The sequence below is a fragment of the Phocoena sinus genome, chromosome 18, assembly GCF_008692025.1.
Source record: "Phocoena sinus isolate mPhoSin1 chromosome 18, mPhoSin1.pri, whole genome shotgun sequence".
NCBI lineage: Eukaryota > Metazoa > Chordata > Mammalia > Artiodactyla > Phocoenidae > Phocoena > Phocoena sinus.
Window position 1 is genome coordinate 16,000,824 of NC_045780.1, and position 21,731 is coordinate 16,022,554.

General features: G+C 44.8%; 1 protein-coding gene across 1 annotated transcript in view; it reads left to right on the top strand.

Annotated features, from left to right (window-relative positions):
• Nucleotides 1-19,438, top strand: part of TMEM272 (transmembrane protein 272) — a 28,061-nt gene extending 8,623 nt beyond the window's left edge. Inside the window, 2 exon segments of the mRNA XM_032611700.1 lie at nucleotides 13,818-13,978; nucleotides 19,106-19,438. Of these exon segments, the coding sequence (XP_032467591.1) occupies nucleotides 13,818-13,978; nucleotides 19,106-19,438 (494 nt within the window).
• The last annotated feature ends 2,293 nt before the right edge of the window (nucleotides 19,439-21,731 follow it).

Below are 21,731 nucleotides of genomic sequence, written 5' to 3' on the forward strand. Positions count from 1 at the left end.
GGGGGAGTCAGCTTGTACCAGAGCACACAAACTGCATGGGACAATGGGGAGGTGGGGAGACCAGAACAAAATGGGGTGATTACCTGGAGAGGACGGAGTGGATGCTCAGGAGGCTACCATGCCATCTACCTCAGAGACCCTCTCTCTGCTCTCAGGGCTGGCACTGGACCTAGCAGAAAACATAAATGTGTGATGCTGTCTAAACTTTAAACGTGGGAACAGGAGTGCCGTCCTACCCAAAAGACATTCAAATTCATAATTTAAAAAATTGCTGACCAAGCAAAACCTGTATCTGCAGGCCATTTAACAGACAAGGAAACCAAGAACCAACAAGGGGAAGTAATTGCCTAAAATCGTAGTGGTTGCTGTATGCTGAGCTTGTGTATGCATCAGCTAACGCACGTTACACAAGAGAACGTTGAGGCTTCAAGGAGGCCAACTAACTAATGCGCTCAAAGCCACACAGCTAATGAGTGACAGAGGTGGGGTTTGGACACAGATCTATCTAACTTGCGTGCCTCTGTCCTTTCCCAGCGCCAGAGCGTGAATTGGCTGCATGAATAGGAAGAAAAACCCCAAGCCAGTTCAGAGCTCTGTTCCACTGTGTATCAGTGAGAAGTTGTAGGAGACGGTCTAATATATACTACGGGATATATAACCCATAAATAAATGGAAGGGAAAAAGACTTTGTGAAGCAGATTCCTTAAGTGATAAAGCAAGTTGTCAGTGAACCTTATGCACGGTAGGGAAGAGCCATCTGCAGTGGGTACAGGCTCCCAGGAAGCACAGGGTAGATGCCGCCTGGCTCCATGAACGCCGGTGGCTTCTGGCATCCTGGCACTGGCAGAGCAGCAGCTTATGAACTCCTTTTCTAGAAGCTGTCAGTCTTTGGAGAGGTCGTGCAGGAAATCTGGGCCTTCGAATTGGCAGCCTGATCAGAAGAGACATTCAGCTGTCTCAGAGATGCAAGTCCTGGCATGCACTCCCTGCCTCTCCTGCGGAAGCCCCAGGCAAGCGGTGACCTCCTCCCCCGTCTGCTGCCTTGAGAGAAGGGCAGATTTCACGGAAGGTGTTAGTAAAACTGCAGCAGAAAGGAAATGAGAGTCTCTGTGTTCTGACCCGGCTGTCGCTCCTTCCCTTACAGCCTGCTTCCTGTTTCTGCTTTGCACTTCCCTGGCTCTCCCGCTGTCCATGGCCTTCCCAGGCGAGCTGGCCTCTGAGCTGCTGGATGTCCCAGGCCAGCCGTGTCCGGCCAGGACGATGGTACTCCATCATTAAACATAAAGTGTGCGACGGGACTTCCCTGGCGGTCCTCTGGTTAGGACTCGGCGCGTTCACTGCGGTGGCCCTGGTTCAATCTCTGGTCTGGGAACTAAGATCCCGCGAGCCTTGGGGCGTGGCCAAAAAAAGACACAAACAGAAGCAAAATGTGCACTAGGAAGAGCTGGCCAGGCTGATGATTTGCAGACACACAGAAGTACTTGCTGAATGTTTTAAAAAGACGGAGTTCTGGGACCTGCCCTGGGGAATACTGCTGCAGTATGTCTGCGGCGAGGACACATCTGCTTTTAAAACTCTGTCCCTAGATAATTGTGGTACCTCTTGGCCAGTTTGGGAGCCCCTGGGCGAGAGTTTTCCCAAGGACCCTTTCCAGTTCCTATGCTCCCATGTGGATCAATATGAAAAACGAATGTCAGGCTAAGGTCATTGTCGGCGCTCTATACATTCTTTTGCTGAATGAATGAGTAAATATTTCCATTAGTCACATATATTAAATGATCTCAATTATCCAGAAGTATGAAGTACGAGGAAAGGTTGAGGAGGTGGGAAACTCCTTGAGTAGCCAAAAATCGTTTTCACGTCAGTGAAATTAAACTCACAGCCTTGAATGTTGCTGATGGGAGCCTCCAAGCTCTGCACGTGGAATCTAGCTAGCTACGCCTGTTTACAGAGAGGTCTAGCAAGCGTGGTGCTCTAGGCTTCGAGTTCATAGCATATTGGAGCAGAAATTAAAAGGGCATAGGAAGGGGAAAAAAAGGACATAGGAATTGTTGCAAACAAAAAGCACCCGGTATTCAAATAGCTTAATGGGGATGGCGGTTCCTTTTGGGGTGATGAAAATGTTTTGGAACTAGGTACATGTGATCGTTACACATCATTGTGAATGCGTTAAATGCCACTGAATTGTTCCCTTTAAAATAGTTCTTTTTTTTTTTTTACATCTTTATTGGAGTATAATTGCTTTACAATGTTGTGTTAGTTTCTGCTGTACAATAAAATGAGTCAGGTATATGTATACATTAATCCCCATATCCCCTCCCTCTTGAGCCACCCTCCCACCCTCCCTATCTCACCCACCTAGGTCATCACAAAGCATCTAGCTGATCTCCCTGTGCTATGCAGCAGCTTCCCACTAGCTAGCTATTTTACATTTGGTAGTGTATATATGTCAGTGGTACTCTCCCACTTCGTCCCAGCTTCCCCTTCCCCCGCTGTGCCCTCAAGTCCATTCTCTACGTCTGCATCTTTATTCCTGCTCTGCTGCTCGGTTCATCATTACCTAAAATGGTTCATTTTGTGTTATATGAATTTCACCTCGATTTTTTAAAAAATCGACAATACTAAAACCAAAAATGAATATAAAAACAGTACTCTTAGGTTTGTAACAAGTGAAAGCTGACAGCTTGATAGGAAATAAAAGAACAAAATAAAATTCTCAAGTTTGCACAGAATTCATATAGCCAAGTAGTCTGGGGCGATCTAGTGTCAGGGCAAACAATTCAGCCACTTCAACAGGCTCTGAAGCTGTCATTATTATAGGGCAATTTGAAAGTGAACATTTATTATATGGCTCCGCTTTATCAAGAAGAGTTACAAGGTGTCAGGTATACCTTGCTTAAGAGTTCCCAGTAAGAAAATGTCCTATGCAAAAATCTACTGGTAAAAGATAGTTTTTTTTTTTTTATCGAGTAAAAAGTAAGTTTTTGGGACCTGTGATTCAGTTATCTGAATAATGAACTTAACCGAAACAATTCACTCGCTAACATGGCTGCATAAATGAGGCAAGATCCCACAAGGCCAATTCCCATAGCGGTATATTAAAATCGCTACATCCGCTGCCTGAAGTGGGTATCAAGGAATTACCGCTAAATTGTTATAGAGTGTCCATTTATGGTGATGAACAAGTTTTGGAAATAAATAGTGGTGATGGTTGCACATGTTTGTGAATGTAATTCGTGCTCCTGAATTGTACACTTAACATGGTTAAAATGGCAAAAATTTTTGTTATATATACTTTATCACAATAAAAATATTTAAAAATAATTTTTAAACTTCCATAATATTGCCTCCCCCCCGCCCCCCGCCTCGCAAATCACTACATCTGGTAGTTTTACCAACTGTATTGGGGAGAATTCTAAAGCCTGAAGAGGGTAACTGTGGTACTGCAGGTCAGTCAGAAAGAAAATCTAGAGGTCCCAGGCAGTACACGAAGCACACCAGGGAAAGATGCTTTTATTACATTTATTAGGGTCCTTTTAAGCCATCTGTGTGCTGATTGGCTCTGCTGTGATCAGCACCTGTTTTTATTCATTAGCAATGAGCAGGTGTGTTAAGTCATTACTCATGTTCATTTCACAGCTGGACTTTGAATGGAAAAGCGGTTCCTACCCAACAACTTTGGCATCAAGTACTGATATTTAAAGGTCTTTGAGCGAAAAGGTTTTCTTGAGGCTTGGAAAGTACTTCCATCTAATAATGGCTTCAGTGAAACATCAGAGATATCTATAAAGGCAGGCCTCTATAGGCTGATGATTGGATCAATGTGTGTATTTGATTTTACTCTGATTTTACCCTGAATTTGTAGGTCTCTCTATACCTAGAAATGTTTATTCATTTCAATGGAATATGGTATAGTCATAGAAAAATGCTTTACTTCCTCTGTTTAAGTACCAAGGCCTTTGTGGGAAATAAAATGTCAACTCAAAGCTAAAACTTTAAATGCCATTTAATCAGATTTTTTTTTTTTTTACCACCGCTGTTTTGCTTTTTCATTTTGGAAAAATCATTTAATCCAAGAGTCATACTTCCACTCATTTCATAGGGGTTGTCACATGAACCAACCAAATGTAAGAAAGCCAAGTTTCAGGACTTCCCTGGTGGCGCAGTGGTTAAGAATTCACCTGCCAATGCAGGGGACACAGGTTCGAGCCCTGGTCCGCGAAGATCCCACATGCCGTGGAGCAACTAAGTCCGTGCGCCACAACTACTGAACCTGCACTCTAGAGCCCACGAGCCATAACTACTGAGCCCGCGTGCTACAACTGCTGAAGCCCATGCGCCTAGACCCTGTGCTCCACAACAAGAGAAGCCACCGCGATGAGAAGCCCGTGCACCGCAACGAAGACCCAACACAGCCAAAAAAAAAAAAAGTGCATGATATATGGTTTTAAATAAAACATTGAAGTGCCATTTTAAGTACTTTATTGATATTATATCACACAGTACTTTACAGGTAGCCTAACTTATGAATTAAACATGTAAATATTTTATTCTCCAAAATATGGATAAAAAGTCAGAGTGCTTTTTTTTTTTAACATCTTTATTGGAGTATAATTGCTTTACAATGTTGTGTTAGTTTCTGCTGTATAACAAAGTGAATCAGCTATACGTGTACATATATCCCCATATCCCCTCCCTCTTGCGTCTCCCTCCCACCCTCCCTATCCCACCCCTCTAGGCGGACACAAAGCACCGAGCTTATCTCCCTGTGCTATGCAGCTGCTTCCCACTAGCTATTTTACATTCGATAGTGTATATATGTCAGTACTACTCTCTCACTTCGTCCCAACTTACCCTTCCTCCTCCCCATGTCCTCAAGTCCATTCTCCATGTCTGCGTCTTTATTCCTATCCTACCCCTATGTTCTTCAGAACCATATTTTCTTTTTTAGATTCCATATATATGTGTTAGCTTATGGTATTTGTTTTCCTTTTTCTGATTTACTTCACTCTGTATGACAGACTCTAGGTCCATCCACCTCACTACAAATAACTCAATTTCATTTCTTTTTATGGCTGAGTAATACTCTATTGTACAAAGGTGCCATATCTTCTTTATCCATTCATGTCAGTGGACACTTAGGTTGCTTGCATGTCCTGGCTCTTATAAATAGTGCTGCAATGAACATTGTGGTACATGACTCTTTTTGAATTATGGTTTTCTCAGGGTATATGCCCAGTAGTGGGATTGCTGGGTCGTATGGTAGTTTTACTTTTAGTTTTTTAACATACTGTTCTCCATAGTGGCTGTTTCAATTTACATACCCACCGACAGTGCAAGAGGGTTCCCTTTTCTCCACACCCTCTCCAGCGTTTATTGTTTGTAGATTTTTTGATATGGCCATTCTGACTGGTGTGAGGTGATACCTCACTGTAGTTTTGATTTGCATTTCTCTAATGATTAGTGATGTTGAGCATCCTTTCATGTGTTTGTTGGCAATCTGTATATCTTCTTTGGAGAAATGTCTATTTAGGTCTTCTGCCCATTTTTGGATAGGGTTGTTTGTTTTTTTGTTATTGAGCTGCATGAGCTGCTTGTATATTTTGGAGATTAATCCTTTGTCAGTTGCTTTGCTTGCAAATATTTTCTCCCATTCTGAGGGTTGTCTTTTTGTCTTGTTTATGGTCTCCTTTGCCGTGCAAAAGCCTTTAAGTTTCATTAGGTCCCATTTGTTTATTTTTGTTTTTATTTCCATTTCTCTAGGAGGTGGGTCAAAAAAGATCTTGCTGTGATTTATGTAATAGAATGTTCAGCCTGTGTTTTCCTCTAAGAGTTTTAATAGTGTCTGGCCTTACATTTAGGTTTTTAATCCATTTTGAGTTTATTTTTGTGTATGGTGTTAGGGAGTGTTCTAATTTCATTCTTTTACATGTAGCTGCCCAGTTTTCCCAGCACCACTTATTGAAGAGGCTGTCTTTTCTCCATTGTATACTCTTCCCTCCTTTATCAGAGATTAGGTGACCATATGTGTGTGGGTTTATCTCTGGGCTTTCTATTCTGTTCCATTGATCAATATTTCTGTTTCTGTGCCAGTACCATACTGTCTTGATTACTGTAGCTTTGTAGTATAGTCTGAAGTCAGGGAGCCTGATTCCTCCAGCTCTGTTTTTCTTTCTCCAGATTGCTTTGGCTATTCGGGGTCTTTTGTGTTTCCATACAAATTGTACAATTTTTTCTTCTAGTTCTGTGAAAAATGCCATTGGTAGTTTGATAAGGACTGAATCTGTAGATTGCTTTGGATAGTATAGTCATTTTCAAAATGTTGATTCTTCCAATCCAAGAACATGGTATATCTCTCCATCTGTTTGTATCATCTTTAATTTCTTTCATCGCTGTCTTATAGTTTTCTGCATACAGGTCTTTTGTCTCCTTAGGTAGGTTTATTCCTAGGTATTTTATCCTTTTTGTTGCAGTGGTAAATGGGAGTGTTTCCTTAATTTCTGTTTCAGATTTTTCATCATTAGTGTGTAGGAATGCAAGAGATTTCTGTGCATTAGTTTTGTATCCTGCAACGTTACCAGATTCATTGATTAGCTCTAGTAGTTTTCTGGTAGCATCTTTAGGATTCTCTATGTATAGTGTCATGTCATCTGCAAACAGTGACAGTTTTACCTCTTCTTTTCAGATTTGGATTCCTTTTTTTTTTTTTTTTTGCGGTACGCGGGCCTCTCACTGTTGTGGCCTCTCCTGTTGTGGAGCACAGGCTCCGGACGCATAGGCTCAGTGGCCATGGCCCACGGGCCCACCCGCTCCGCGGCATGTGGGATCTTCCCGGACCGGGGCACGAAACCACGTCCCCTGCATTGGCAGGCGGACTCTCAACCACTGTGCCACCAGGGAAGCCCTGGATTCCTTTTATTTCTTTTTCTTCTCTGAGTGCTGTGGCTAAAACTTCTGAAACTATGTTGAATAATAGCGGTGAGAGTGGGCCACATTGTCTTGGTCCTGATCTTAGAGGAAATGGTTTCAGTTTTTCATCATTGAGAGTGATGTTGGCTGTGGGTTTGTCATATATGGCCTTTATTATGTTGAGGTAGCTTCCCTCTATGCCTGCTTTCTGGACAGTTTTAATCATAAATTGGTGTTGAATTTTGTCGAGAGCTTTTTCTGCATCTATTGAGATTATCATATGGTTTTTCTCCTTCAATTTGTTAATATTGTGTATCACATTGATTGATTTATGTATATTGAAGAATTCTTGCATTTCTGGGATGAACCCCACTTGATCATGGTGTATGATCCTTTTAATGTGCTGCTGGATTCTGTTTGCTAGTATTTTGTTGAGGATTTTTGCATCTATGTTCATCAATGATATTGGCCTGTAGTTTTCTTTTTTTGTGACATTTTTGTCTGCTTTTGGTATCAGGGTGATTGTGGCCTCATAGAATGAATTTGGGAGTGTTCCTCCCTCTGCTATATTTTGGAAGAGTTTGAGAAGGATAGGTGTTCGCTCTTCTCTAAATGTTTTTTGTTTTTTTGTTTTGTTTTGTTTTGTTTTTTGCGGTACACGGGCCTCTCACTGTTGTGGCCTCTCCCGTTGCAGAGCACAGGCTCTGGACGCGCAGGCTCAGCGGCCGTGGCTCCCTGGCCCAGCTGCTCCATGGCATGTGGGATCTTCCTGGACCGGGGCATGAACCCACGTCTCCTGCATCAGCAGGTAGACTCTCAACCACTGCGCCACCAGGGAAGCCCCTTCTCTAAATGTTTGATAGAGTTTGCCTGTGAAGCCATTTGGTCCTGGGCTTTTGTTTTTTGGAAGATTTTTAATCACAGTTTCCATTTCAGTGCTTGTGATTGGTCTGTTTATACTTTCTATTTCTTCCTGGTTCAGTCTCAGAAGGTTGTGCTTTTCTAAGAATTTGTTCATTTCTTCCAGGTTGTCCATTTTATTGGCATATTGTTGCTTGTAGTAATCTCTCATGATCCTTTGTATTTCTGCAGTGTCAGTTGTTACTTCTCCTTTTTCATTTCTAATTCTGTTGATGTGAGTCTTCTCCCTTTCTTTTCGATGAGTCTAGCTAATGGTTTATCAATTTTGTTTATCTTCTCAAAGAACCAGCTTTTAGTTTTATTGATCTTTGCTATTGTTTCCTTCATTTCTTTTTCATTTATTTCTGATCTGATCTTTATGATTTCTTTCCTTCTGCTAGCTTTGGGGTTTTTTGTTGTTGTTCTTCTTCTTTCTGTAAATGCTTTAGGTGTGAGGTTAGGTTGTTTATTTGAGATTTTTCTTGTTTCTTGAGGTAAGATTGTATTGCTATAAACTTTCCTCTTACAACTGCTTTTGCTGCATTCCATAGGTTTTGGATTGTCATGTTTTCATTGTCATTTGTTTCTAGGTATTTTTAAATTTCCTTTTAGATTTCTTCAGTGATCTCTTGGTTATTCAGTAGCATATTGTTTAGCCTCCATGTGTTTGTATTTTTTACAGTTTTTTTTTTCCTGTAATTGATATCTAGTCTCATAACATTGTGGTTGGAAAAGGTACTTGATACAATTTCAGTTTTCTTAAATTTACCAAGGCTTGATTTGTGATCCAAGATATGGTCTATTCTGGAGAATGTTCCATGAGCACTTGAGAAGAAAGTGTATTCTGTTGTTTTTGGATGGCATGTCCTATAAATGTCAATTAAGTCCATCTTATTTAATGTGTCATGTAAAGCTTGTGTTTCCTTATTTATTTTCATTTTGGATGATCTGTCCATTGGTGAAAGTGGGATGTTAAAGTCCCCTACTATGATTGTGTTACTGTCGATTTCCCCTTTTATGGATGTTACCATTTGCCTTATGTATTGAGGTACTCCATTTGCCTTATGTATTGGGTACATAAATATTACAATTGTTATCTTTTTATTGGATTGATCCCTTGATCATTATGTAGTGTCCTTGTTTGTCTCTTGTAATAGTCTTTATTTTAAAGTCTATTTTGTCTGATATGAGACTTGCTACTCCGGCTTTCTTTTGATATCCATTTGCGTGGAATATCTTTTTCCATCCCCTCACTTTCAGTCTGTATGTGTCCTTAGGTCTGAAGTGGGTCTCTTGTAGACAGCATATATATGGGTCCTGTTTTTGTATCCACTCAGCCAGTCTATATCTTTTGGTTGGAGCATTTAATCCATTTACATTTAAGGTAATTATTGATATGTATGTTCCTGTTACCATTTTCTTAATTGTTTTGGGTTTCTTTTTGTAGGATTTTTCCTTCTCTGTATTTCCTGCCTAGAGAAGTTCCTTTAGCATTTGTTGTAAAGGTGGTTTGGTGGTGCTGAATTCTCTTAACTTTTGCTTGTCTGTAAAGGTTTTAATTTCTCTGTTGAATCTGAATGAGGTCCTTGCTGGGTAGAGTACTCTTGGTTGTAGGTTTTTCCCTTTCATCACTTTAAATATGTCCTGCCAGTCTCTTCTGGCTTGCAGAGCTTCTGCTGAAAGATCAGCTGTTAACCTTATGGGGATTCCCTTGTATGTTATTTGTTGCTTTTCCCTTGCTGCTTTTAATATTTTTTCTTTGTATTTAATTTTTGATAGTTTGATTAATATGTCTTGGCATGTTTCTCCTTGGATTTATCCTGTATGGGACTCTTTGTGCTTCCTGGACTTGATTGACTATTTCCTTTCCCATGTTAGGGAAGTTTTCAACAATAACCTCTTCAAATATTTTTCTTTGTATTTAATTTTTGATAGTTTGATTAATATGTCTTGGCATGTTTCTCCTTGGATTTATCCTGTATGGGACTCTTTGTGCTTCCTGGACTTGATTGACTATTTCCTTTCCCATGTTAGGGAAGTTTTCAACAATAATCTCTTCAAATATTTTCTCAGACACTTTCTTTTTCTCTTCTTCTTCTGGGACCCCTATAATTTGAATGTTGGTGCATTTAATGTTGTCCCAGAGGTCTCTGAGACTGTCTTCAATTCTTTGCATTCTTTTTTCTTTATTCTGCTCTGCAGTAGTTATTTCCACTATTTTATCTTCCAGGTCACTTATGCATCCTTCTGCCTCAGTTATTCTGCTATTGATTCCTTCTAGAGAATTTTTAATTTCATTTACTGAGCTGTTCATCATTATTTGTTTGTTCTTTAGTTCTTCTAGGTCCTTGTTAAACGTTTCTTGTATTTTCTCCATTCTATGTCCAAGATTTTGGATCATCTTTACTATCATTACTCTGAATTCTTTTTCAGGTAGACTGCCTATTTCCTCTTCATTTGTTTGGTCTGGTGGGTTTTTACCTTGCTCCTTCATCTGCTGTGTGTTTCTCTGTCTTCTCATTTTGTTTAACTTACTGTGTTTGGGGGTCTCCTTTTCACAGGCTGCAGGTTCGTAGTTCCCGTTGTTTTTGGTGTCTGCCCCCAGTGGCTAAGGTTGGTTCAGTGGCTTCTGTAGGCCTCCTGGTGGAGGGGACTGGTGCCTGTGTTCTGGTGGGTCGGGCTGGATCTTGTCTTTCTGGTGGGCAGGGCTATGTCTGGTGGTGTGTTTTGGGGTGTCTGTGACCTTATTATGATTTTAGGCAGCCTCTCTGCTAATGGGTGGGGTCGTGTTCCTGTCTTGCTAGTTGTTTGGCATGGGGCATCCAGCACTGGAGCTTGCTGGCCGTTGGGTGGAGCTGGGTCTTAGTGTTGAGACAGAGATCTCTGGGAGAGCTCTTGCCGATTGATATTACATGGAGCTGGGAGGTCTCTGGTAGTCCAATGTCCTGAACTTGGCTCTCCCACCTCAGAGGCTCAGGCCTGACAGCCAGACCAGAGTACTGAGACCCTGTCAGTCACATGACTCAGAAGAAAAGGGAGAAAAAAAAGAAAGAGAAAAAAATTATTAAAATTTTAAAAATCAAAAAATAATTATAATTTTTTAAAAAGAGAGCAACCATACCATTAAATCCACCAATGATAACAAGCATTAAAAACTATACTAAGATAAATATAAAAATCAGAAACAAATCAGTCACAGATAGCAAACCCCAAGTCTACAGTTGCTCCCAAATTCCACCTCCTCAATTTGGGACGATTCGTTGTCTATTCATGTATTCCACAGATGCAGAGTACATCAAGTTGACTGTGGAGATTTCATCCGCTGCTCCTGAGGCTGCTGGGAGAGATTTCCCTTTCTCTTCTTTGCTCGCACAGCGCCTGGGGTTCAGCTTTGGATTTGGACTCGCCTCTGCATGTAGGTCACCCTCAGGCATCTGTTCTCGCCCACACAGGACGGGGTTAAAGCAGTGGCTGATTAGGGGGCTCTGGCTCACTCTTGCCAGGGTGAGGGAGGGGTATGGTAGTCAAAATTGGAATGCGGGGTGAGCCTGTGGCAGCAGAGGCCAGCATGACATTGCAACAGCCTGAGGCACACTGTGTTTTCTCCTGGGGAAATTGTCCCTAGATCATGGGACCCTGGCAGTGGCGGGCTGTACAGGGTCCCAGGGTGGGTGTGGATAGTGACCTGTGCTTGTGCAGGATTCTTGGTGGCTGCAGCTTCAGCATTAGCGTCTCATGCCCGTCTCTGGGGTCCGTGCTGATAGCCGTGGCTCGCGCCCGTCTCTGGAGCTTGGTTAGGTGGTGCTCTGCCTTCTGTGGGCAGACAGAGAAGGAATCCCGTCTCCTCGTGCACCCCGAAACAATGGTCTCTTGCCTCTTCGGCAGCTCCCGACATTTTCCCGGACTCCCTCCCGGCTAGCTGTGGCGCACTAGCCCCCTGCAGGCTGTGTTCATGCCACCAACCCCAGTCCTCTCCCTGGGATCTGACCTCCGAAGCCCGAGCCTCAGCTCCCAGACCCTGCCTGCCCCGGCGGGTGAGCAGACAAGCCTCTCGGGCCGGTGAGTGCCGGTCGGCAGCGATCCTCTGTGCGGGAATCTCTCCGCTTTGCCCTCCGCACCCCTGTTGCTGCGCTCTCCTCCGTGGCTCCGAAGCTTCCCTCCCCGCCCCCCACCCCCGTCTCCCCCAGTGAAGGGGCTTCCTAGTGTGTGGAAACCTTTCCTCCTTCACAGCTCCCTCCCAGAGGCGCAGGTCCCGTCCCTATCCTTTTGTCTCTGTTTTTTCTTTTTTCTTTTGTCCTACCCAGGTACGTGGGGAGTCTCTTGCCTTTTGGGAAGTCTGAGGTCTTCTGCCAGTGTTCAGTAGGTGTTCTGTAGGAGCTGCTCCACGTGTAGATGTATTTCTGATGTATCTGTGGGGAGGAAGGTGATCTCCACGTCTTACTCCTCCACCATCTTGAAGGTCCCCCTAAACAGAAGATTTTAATTCTACAGCGAGAATCCCCTTTCTTGGGTTCTGTTGACAAACGTATTGGTCAGGGTGACTTAACTATGCTGCAGGAACAAATCAATACTGGAATCTCAGTGGCCTGAGACTACAGAGGTTTATTTCTTTAAAAGCTTTTAAAATTTAATATTTTATATTGAGTGTAATATTTTTATTTTATAGTTGATTTACAATGTTATGTTAGTTTCAGGTATACAACAAAGTGATTCAGTTATACATACACATATATCCACTCTTTTTCATATTCTTTTTCCATATAGGTTATTACAAAATACTGAGTAGAGTTCCCTGTGCTATACAGTAGGTCATTGTTGATTACAGAGGTTTATTTCTTGCTCATGCAAATTCCAACGTGGATCAGGACCCTCTCCAGGGCTCCCCAAGGCTCCCCCAAGTGACGTGATGATGTAAAACTCTAAGCTGCTTTAGTCTTGAGCACTAACCATCTCAACCCATGGTTTCCACATGGTCAAAGCAGGGGAAGAAAACGAAGGATCATGTGTCAGTTTTTAAATGCTTTGGCCCCAAAATGCCTCATAGCCTGTTGGCTAGCACAAGTCCCACAGTCCCGGGTACCCACAAGGGGGCTGGGAAATGTGAGGGGCACGTACTGAACAGTTAATGTCTCTGCACAGCCAAGACATGTGTTAGGACCCATCCGAAGACTGGTCATTGGAGCCAGACTGGTCACTGAGGGAAATGGGAATTGCTTTCTTATATTTTAAATAATACATCATATCATCATTGGTTAAATAGGCCAAGAGACAAAGGCCTGAGAAAAGTAGAGAGAAAGCATTGCTATGGCGAGAAAAATCACCATAAGAAAGGGTGTGGGTTTGGTAGTTTTCCAATCCGGTGACTAAGGATTTGTCAGTAAACACGTGTCCCAGCTTGGGGTTGGGTGAGTGAATTGGTCAATGATGATCATACGTTGCCTGCAACAAACATAGCACAGGATTCTGCACACGGAGGAAAATCCCCGAAAATCTTCCGGCAAATCCCCGCCCTGTGGGCCCTGGAAGCAGGGTGAACGGGAGCCTTATATTACACAGTGGATGCATTTTGGGGACGTGACCCATAAATTGGATCTTGTTTTAAGCACAGTGCCTAGATGGGGACTTCCCTGGTGGTGCAGCGGTTAAGACTCCGTGCTTCCACTGCAGGGGGCACAGGTTCAGTCCCTGGTTGGGGAACTAACCATATGCTGCACGGTGTGGCCAAAAAAAAGCCTGGATATTTAAAGGGATTCTTTGGATCCTTTGGTAAAATGAATCATTGATTGGAAACACGTGTTGTCATTCACTGTTTTCATAAAAGCAAGGCATACCTGTAGCCAGTTAATATCCAGAGTGGTGCAGTGACCTTTGCCCCCAGCTCTGATGTCCAGTGGACTGCCGTTCTGTCCGGTAAGCATGCTGAAGACTGGGTGGCTCAGGAGACTGAGCAGATTCCCTGAGCAGGGGTCGAGCTTCAGTTTGTGTCATTAACGTTTTGGCTTTTGTAGACATTTACTTCATTTTCCTAATCGGCATTGTGTTCTTGAAAGCATTTCACTCAATTTTCTGTTCTGTCCCCTTTGCAGGAGTGAAGTTTTTGGAGGACTGTCCCATACACCCCCTCATTCCTCTATACTTGCTACTGGTTGGGATCATCGGGGCCTTAAAGGTAATGTCTATTTATCAATTATTTGTAGTTCTTGTTGAAATTTAACTTAAGGCACTGTGGAATGCATCCTTTAATTGTTTGCTAACAGAACAGCTTCCCCTAAGCGCAGGGTTGTTGAAACGACAGGGCCAGGTGGATCCTGATACCTGCCGCAGAGACTTGGATTTTTCCAGATGAGGAATTTTCACCCAGAGCTTCCCTCCTGCTGCCCTGAGTTCAATGTGCTAAGTTGTGGCTTTGGTCTGACTACAGTTGATGCAGAGAAGTTACCGACTGCCAATTACTTATACCATTGGATTCAGCCATAATCGTGGCCTTTCTCTGTGCTTCTTTTCTAAAAAGTTTCCTGTATAGGGCAGTAGAGTTTGCATCTGGTTAAAATGTGTTCGATTTTAGCAGTTCTTATTTCTGTTTTTAACCATAGCTCTTAGTTCTCAAATGACTAGCATGGAATTTGTTAGCTGCAATCATCAATCACATGTTAAACTCCGATGTCTGGGGGCAATGTCTGTGACTCACAAGCTTATATCAGTCTAGGGAGCTGATTTGCTCGTGGGTTGTATTGACATATGCTGAAACAGGAAAAGTGTTGGAAAGAAGAATATCAAAGGTCCTGCATAGTCTGCAGTTAGGTTTTCAAAATTCCAAGCCTACAGAAATGTCACACCTTCCGAAAGTACCTTAGGTCTACCTCCATTTATTAGTGACCCTTCCCAACCATCCAAGCCCACCTCAAAGCTTTCTATATCAAAAGGTAGAAAACACAAGTGTCCGTTTTTCCAAAATGGTTTCATAAGAATGAAACAATAACACACACACACACACACACACATACACATGCACACACATAAACACACACACACACACAAACAGAACCGAGTGCCATATATAAAATTTCATTTGGACCCATTGTCTGATTTCTTTGTCAGCTTCCTTCTGGTGCTTGGGGCCTTCAAAAGAGGCTGCCCAGTGGCACTGGTCATGATATTGATCTGAGACGTCAAAGGAATGTCTTCAAGATGGCTGTTCTCACATGCAGTCGGTAGCCACCAGCTCTATTCTGTCTGGGGAAACATGTCTGATTTGGAGCAAGCATTTGGAGCCTTTTGTGTCTGAGATCACCTCACTGTTAAATACCCTCCTCTTTTGGCAGTGGTCTGGTGGGCAATGTTCTGGAATGTATAAATACAGGATCCTTTCTCTCAACATCCTGATGGGATCTACCCGGGGCTCTGTTTAGCTCCAAGGAAACTCAACGGCTCTTAGATCAACAGGGCTGCCTATGTGGCCCCAGAGTGTTAGAAGAAAGCTCTGATGGATTGAGTGCCATAGCGGTGCTCAAAACAAGGGCAGAGTTTTCAGCAGTAATTACCTCTGCCCCACCCTCTCTCGCTGGACTACCTCATGATCAGGTAGAGCAAGGTAGAACTTACCTTTAGAGATACTACTGTCCATGGAGTCTGTTCCTCTTAATAACAGCAACCTTTTCCTTTACGAAAGCCAGCCCTTTATGAAAGCCAGCCCAGAACCCAAAGGTAATTTATTTTAATGAATAAACCAGGGCCCTAATAAGCAGCATTGATTTTTTTCCTGGCAATCTAGAACTGTTTGAGGCCAAATTAAATTTTTGTGCTCATCACAGCGAGGCAATACACAGTGAGTCCATAACCATGAGAGCAATAGCAAACAGGCTTGTAGAATCCCCGGACAGAGAGGTTTACTAGTGAGGCCAGTGCTTTCTACTTAACCCCCTCGGAACACTGCAGCATCTTTGAAATGCATCAGATGGCACCACTGTATTGCACTGTATTGAAGAGAAGTGGGTGGACATTTCCGAGGGTCACCTAAGAACTGACAATCATGACCCATTAGAAGATCCTGACATGAATTTAGTAGGTTGTGATCACTTTAAAAAAATAGAAGAGGGCTTCCCTGGGGGCGCAGTGGTTGCGAGTCCGCCTGCCGATGCAGGGGACGCGGGTTCGCGCCCCGGTCCGGGAAGATCCCACATGCCGCGGAGCGGGTGGGTCCGTGAGCCATGGCCGCTGAGCCTGCGCATCCGGAGCCTGTGCTCCGCAACGGGAGAGGCCACAGCAGTGAGAGGCCCGCGTACTGCAAAAACAAACAAACAAACAAAAAATAGAATAGAAAATATTAGTGCCTGATAAGTATCGTGTGATATACACGCACACGTGTGTGTATGGTAAGTTGACCATGTAATTTATCATCCTAACCGGGACACTGTTGAGAGTCCAGGGGGGCTTTAATAATAGTCACGCCAGGAAAACAGCATAAACTGGCACCTCTCTGAGCCAGCCAGGGCATACGCTTACCCGATTACTAGGCTGTGACATAAAGTGTGTTTGCTACTGAGCACCGTGTTGAAAGAAAGTTTCAAAACCACTGACTTAGTGGCCGTTTGTCTACCTAACACTCCACTTCATCTTCCAGGACCCCACTTCTTAGTAATAATCGCTACCACCCCATGAGCACTTGCTATGTGCCAGGTGCCATGCTAAGGGCCTGGCCCCCATTTTTAAAGGTATTCAGTTCTCACAATGCCCCTTTGAGGCAGGTCCTTGTATCAGAAAGGATTTTTTGAATATAAGGAACAAAAAATCAGCTCTGGCTAACCTGAGAGATAATTTGTTAAAAAAGCTCGCAACTTCAAAGGTTGGTGAAAGAGGAAGGAACCAGCTGGCTCCAGGAAGCATGGGCTGTGAGACCCGGGCAGTTGCTCTGGGCCAGCAGTGAAGTGAAATGAACCCCAGAGAGTTCCTCTCTCCTGGCATCAGGTGCCCACAAACCAGTCCTGGGAAGGTGGCTAGGTCCCTGGACCTTGGGTGCCAGGCTGACCCTGGTGTGGAGAAGGCGCCTCCAGGGAGGACAGGCCCTGGGATTCCCCCTCTGGATGCACGTGACAGTGGGGGCCAGCCCCCAGGGAATGGGACCCTATTAGGAAGGGAAATGGTGCTGAGTAACGGAACCCTGAGCTGCGCTGTCAGCTCCAGCTTACAGATGAGGGAACTGAAGCGGAAAGGTTGTTTCTCGTGGGTTTCCACGTGGTAAATGGCTGAGCTCCTGTGCGCCCCACGCCTGCCCGAGCTCATAGTCCTTCTCTTCGGCCGCCCTGCTCCTCCCAACTGGTTTTCTCCTGTTTCCCAAACCCACCACCCTTCATCTTTGCCATGCCACTCCCATTCCCACCTCTCCCTGCTCACAGGGGCTCGGAATATACCCCCTCTTCCAGGAAGCCCTCCCTGGATGCATCAGCTCTATGTGAGTGGCTCTCTGGACCCCTTTAAGCCCTCACTTCCTTTTTCTTATGTTCTGCCTCCCAGCCAGGCTACAAATCTTATTCCTAGAAAGCCTGGGAAACTGGACCATTTGGGAGCACTTTCCCGGTTTAGTAAAAAACCCCTGTGCAGGGAGATCAGCTCTGTGCTTTGTGACCACCTAGAGGGGTGGGATAGGGAGGGTGGGAGGGAAGGAGACACAAGAGGGAAGAGATATGGGAATATACATATAACTGATTCACTTTGTTATAAAGCAGAAACTAACACACCATTGTAAAGCAATTATACTCCAATAAACATTTTAAAAAAACCCCAAAAAACAAACAAACAAACAAAAAAAACCCATGTGACTTAATAGCTTTGATTTAAGCACCTGGGTAGTATGGTGTAGATGGCGGTCAGAGGTGTGGACCGACATCCATCTCATCCTTTTACTCACTGTGGACCTGGGTGAAGTGACTTAACTTCTCTGAGCCTTAGTTTTCTCATCCACAAACCAGGGATAATAATATACAGCCCCTAGGTTAGCATAAGCATTAAATGAGATCATACAGGCCAAATGCTGGCCTAATCACTTCACTTAGGTTTCGTTATCTTTCATAAGTGATAACTTTTCAGTGTAGAAAACAAGAGAATACAGATAAGCACAAAGAAGGTTTCTAACCCAGTAAAGAGAGATACTGGAATCCTTCCTGGAGGAGGTGATACCTGTCTGGATGTTTATGAAAGAGTCAGGCTGGGGAGCAGAGGGGTCCCAGGATAGCGTGAGCACACAGTCCGGGTAGGGAGATGAGAAGCAGCCCCATACTGTTGGAACTTCAAGCACAGGGCTTCTCTAATGGGCCACACCCCACACACGTGCTGGGCTGGGTGTACAGCAGTGAACCAAGCATAGCTGGACCCTGCCCTTTCGTTCTAGTGGGGGAGAACTACTGGAGGTACACCCAGCATGGTCACTGTTGATGGGTTATATCGGGTGAGGAGCTGGGAGCATCCCTGGTTTCTAGCTTGGACATGTCACCAAATGAATACGGAAGATTGAGTTATGTTTTTAACATATTGAGCCTGAGGCCTGAGGATATTCAGTGGAACTTCTCCTGAGTCTGAGAGACATAGGAGGGCTTGGTGGGAAGGGCACCTGCCAGCTTTGGCTGAAGACACACCTGGTGTTATGCTCTGGCTCTTCCACTTTGACCCACGTGACCTTGGCCAACTCGTTCACCCAACTGGTCCTCAATTCCTTTGTTTCTAAAGTGAGGAAAGTGGTGTGCATTCCATAGGGTTGTTTTACATAGAACAATACGCCTAAAAATACTTTGTGTCTGTATTAGTCAGCTCAGGCTGCCTTAACAAGATTCCACAGACGGGGCAGCTTAAACAACTACCATTTAGTTGGGATCGGGGAGGAGGGCACTTCCAGATGATGACCAGATCCAGGGGGTGGTCGCTGGAGGGAGGCAGAGCAGGTCACTGGAGCCAGGGGGTGCCAAGGAACTGACCTCAAGGCTAAGGAAACAAACCAGAGCAACAGGGAGACTCTGGGCGCAGAGATGAACTTCAGTCAATGAATCCCTTGTCCAAAGCAATTCACACATCTATAAAATGCCACCAAGGATGCTAAGGATTGATGCCTTCATTCTCGCCAGTTCTAATTCTTCAAAATGAAATTTCACTCCTTGGCAGCATTTCCAACTCCAGTGTGTGCACTTTTCCTAATGAATCTTTCTCTGTTTCTCTCCTACCTTCTGTCCCCTCTCCTACCTTCTGTCCCCTCTCCTCCCCCTCCTTTGTTGCTCTGCCCTCCAACCCCTGGCTCCCTACCACGACCCAGATGTCTCTCCTACTGTACAACTCCACCAGGATGAGGCGGCTTCTGTCCAAGGCCGTGGTGATTGATGATGATGACGACGATGTATATCCCTAGAGGCAGAACGCGCACAAATATTACATCCACCTTCTCCTCAGCCTCTTCCTCTTCCTCTGGTTCTTTCTGGGAAATTACTGGGTCTTTTCTGTTTACCTGCCAGATTTCATTCCACCTTTCCAGCAGCTTCAGGATTACTGTGACAAAACCCTGTACCTCTTTGCGGTAGGTGTCCTCGTGCTGGGCAGCAGCTGTGTCCACGTGTGGTCCAGGTGGAGGTCTGCTGCTGAGGAAGACTGAGAACCAGTCCCTCCAGCACATGCATGCACACATACACACATGCGCACACACATGCACAAATACATGCACATACATATACACATACACAGACACACACACACACACACTGTTGCAGGAGAAGGGCACGCTGTGAAAGCAGTGAAATCTTCCCTGCAGGCATTTAAGAATCCACCAAAATGCTGAGTATTCTAGCAGGCTAAAGAAATGCTGGCCTGCCTGGGTCTAGGAAAGGCACATTTACTCTTTTCAGAGTGAGGATTTTGTATTCATAAGAGTTTTCAAAGGGGTTTTTTTTTTTGAAGGGATGAGGCAAAGAATGGGAGACCTTTTCAAATCACAGCTGCAGTTCCAATGACTGTTAGGAGAGAGAGGTTTGTTGTTGTTACTGCTGCTACTGCTGGGTCGTCATTCAGCCACGGACACCTTGAAGTTACAGAAAGAGCATGGACTTTCACGCAAGACACAGCTTTACTCGCTATGATGACTTTTGTTACGAGAAGGAGAACAGTGCTTTTATTTAACGAGTCCACCTGCCTTTGGGGACAGTTAAGGAGCATCTCTCCCAACCCCAGATCAGCTGGGTTTGCGCTGACGGGTGGGGCCTCCCAAGGACAGCTGTAAAATCTGCCAAGGTCGAGGAAGTAGATTCCTGCTCGAAGCTGTGGTCTGGCCCGCTAGCCTGGCATCACAGAGAGAGCGTCGCTTTCACAGCGTGTTCTGTGCTGCTGCAGACCCTTTGCTTGGCCTTGAGTCTGCTTCTTTCCCTGGTTATCTGTGTACATCTCTGTGATTCGCTGATGACATAAACCACTTTAGTGTGTTTTGGCTGGGTTTCCTGCAATGTGGCTAATGTAGGTGCTTTTGGTCTCTGAGTTTAAATACTCTACAGTAGCAAATCTACTTAATGCCAGGCTAGGGTTTGGAAGTCTATAAATCCATTTGTTTGGAAGTCCGTGATGACACCAAACAGCCACCACTACCGTGCCCTCTCGCCGCCGTTGTGAGATGAGGTTCCTAGGAGCTGGGTGCCGTGTCAGGGTGTCAGCCCCTGGGGTGGGGGGAACCCCTGTGCTAGAGAGCTCTAGATGAAGACTCTGTCATGTGTCACAGCTCCTGTCTGTCTTTACATGGAGCTGGGCTGCTGTGTGTGTGGGTGTGTGTGTGTGTACTTCATAATCAAACCAACCCTTGAGTGGCCACCGGTGTGGGGCACCTTCCTTTATCAGAAGTGTCAGCTCAAAGCAAGAGAGGCTCACTCCTGCCCGTGGCTTTAAGAGAAAAGGACCCGTGAGTCCCATGGTGCATCTCCATCGAGTTTGGAGGCATCTGTCACCTGGAGTCACGTTTGGTCCTGGTTTCCTCCCAGGTAAGAAGAAGGTGCTAGCTTTGCCCTCTGCTGGGTAGAGAGGGGAGAGCCCTTATTCCACCCCTGTCCCTCTGGGTACTTTCTAGTTTCCTTTTCACTTGAGCCGTGAAGGAAGACCAGAGGGTTTGCAGCTTGCAGTTCCTGCCCTCATTTGTGATGCCCCATGGCATTCTCGTCGTGCCACACGTTGCCCTCTCCGTGCTGGGGGCCCGAGAGGGTCTGCGAGCAGGCAAGGTGCTCCACGGGCTTGGGACCCAGACAGTTCTCTGGGCCAGCAATAAAATGAGTGAACCCCAGAGAGCTGCTGTGCGTGACTTTGCGGAGGGGACACTGAGTGACTCAGGGGGTGACATCGTCAGTATGCTATACCCACATGCCGGCAGGCTCTGAATGGTAATTTATTAGGGCCTCCCTCAAGGGATGGTGAGCCGCTTATGACGAGGCGCATTTCCAGAAAGCCGTTCAGGGCCAAGGCAAATGGTCCACAACCATGGTTCTCTGAAGGTCTGACTTAATCCAGAGATGACATGCAAACTGTGTAGGAAGTGATGGGCTGCTGGCCCTTGAACTGATTCCATTAGCACCATTTCCCTCATCTGGGCTTTTGGTAGGAGATGAGCGTGGCAAGCTCACAGCTGTGATCACTTGGCAGGGCCCTGGAGTGCGGGCATTCTACACTCATATACCTGCAGACTGAAGCACCAAGGCTGACCCAAAACACGGCCACCCTCCTCTGCAGGACGTCCTAAGGCAATGGTGCTCTGGGGAAATGAACAAGGTAACAGCTGAACTTTTTGGATGTTATGAAAACTCAAAGAAGAGATCCACACGGTTAGGAGGAATAATCAGTTGTTCCCTTCTGAGAAAAGTCTGCAGCAAAAAAAAAAAGTGTACACTGAAGTCACTTAATTCTATTTGCTACGATGG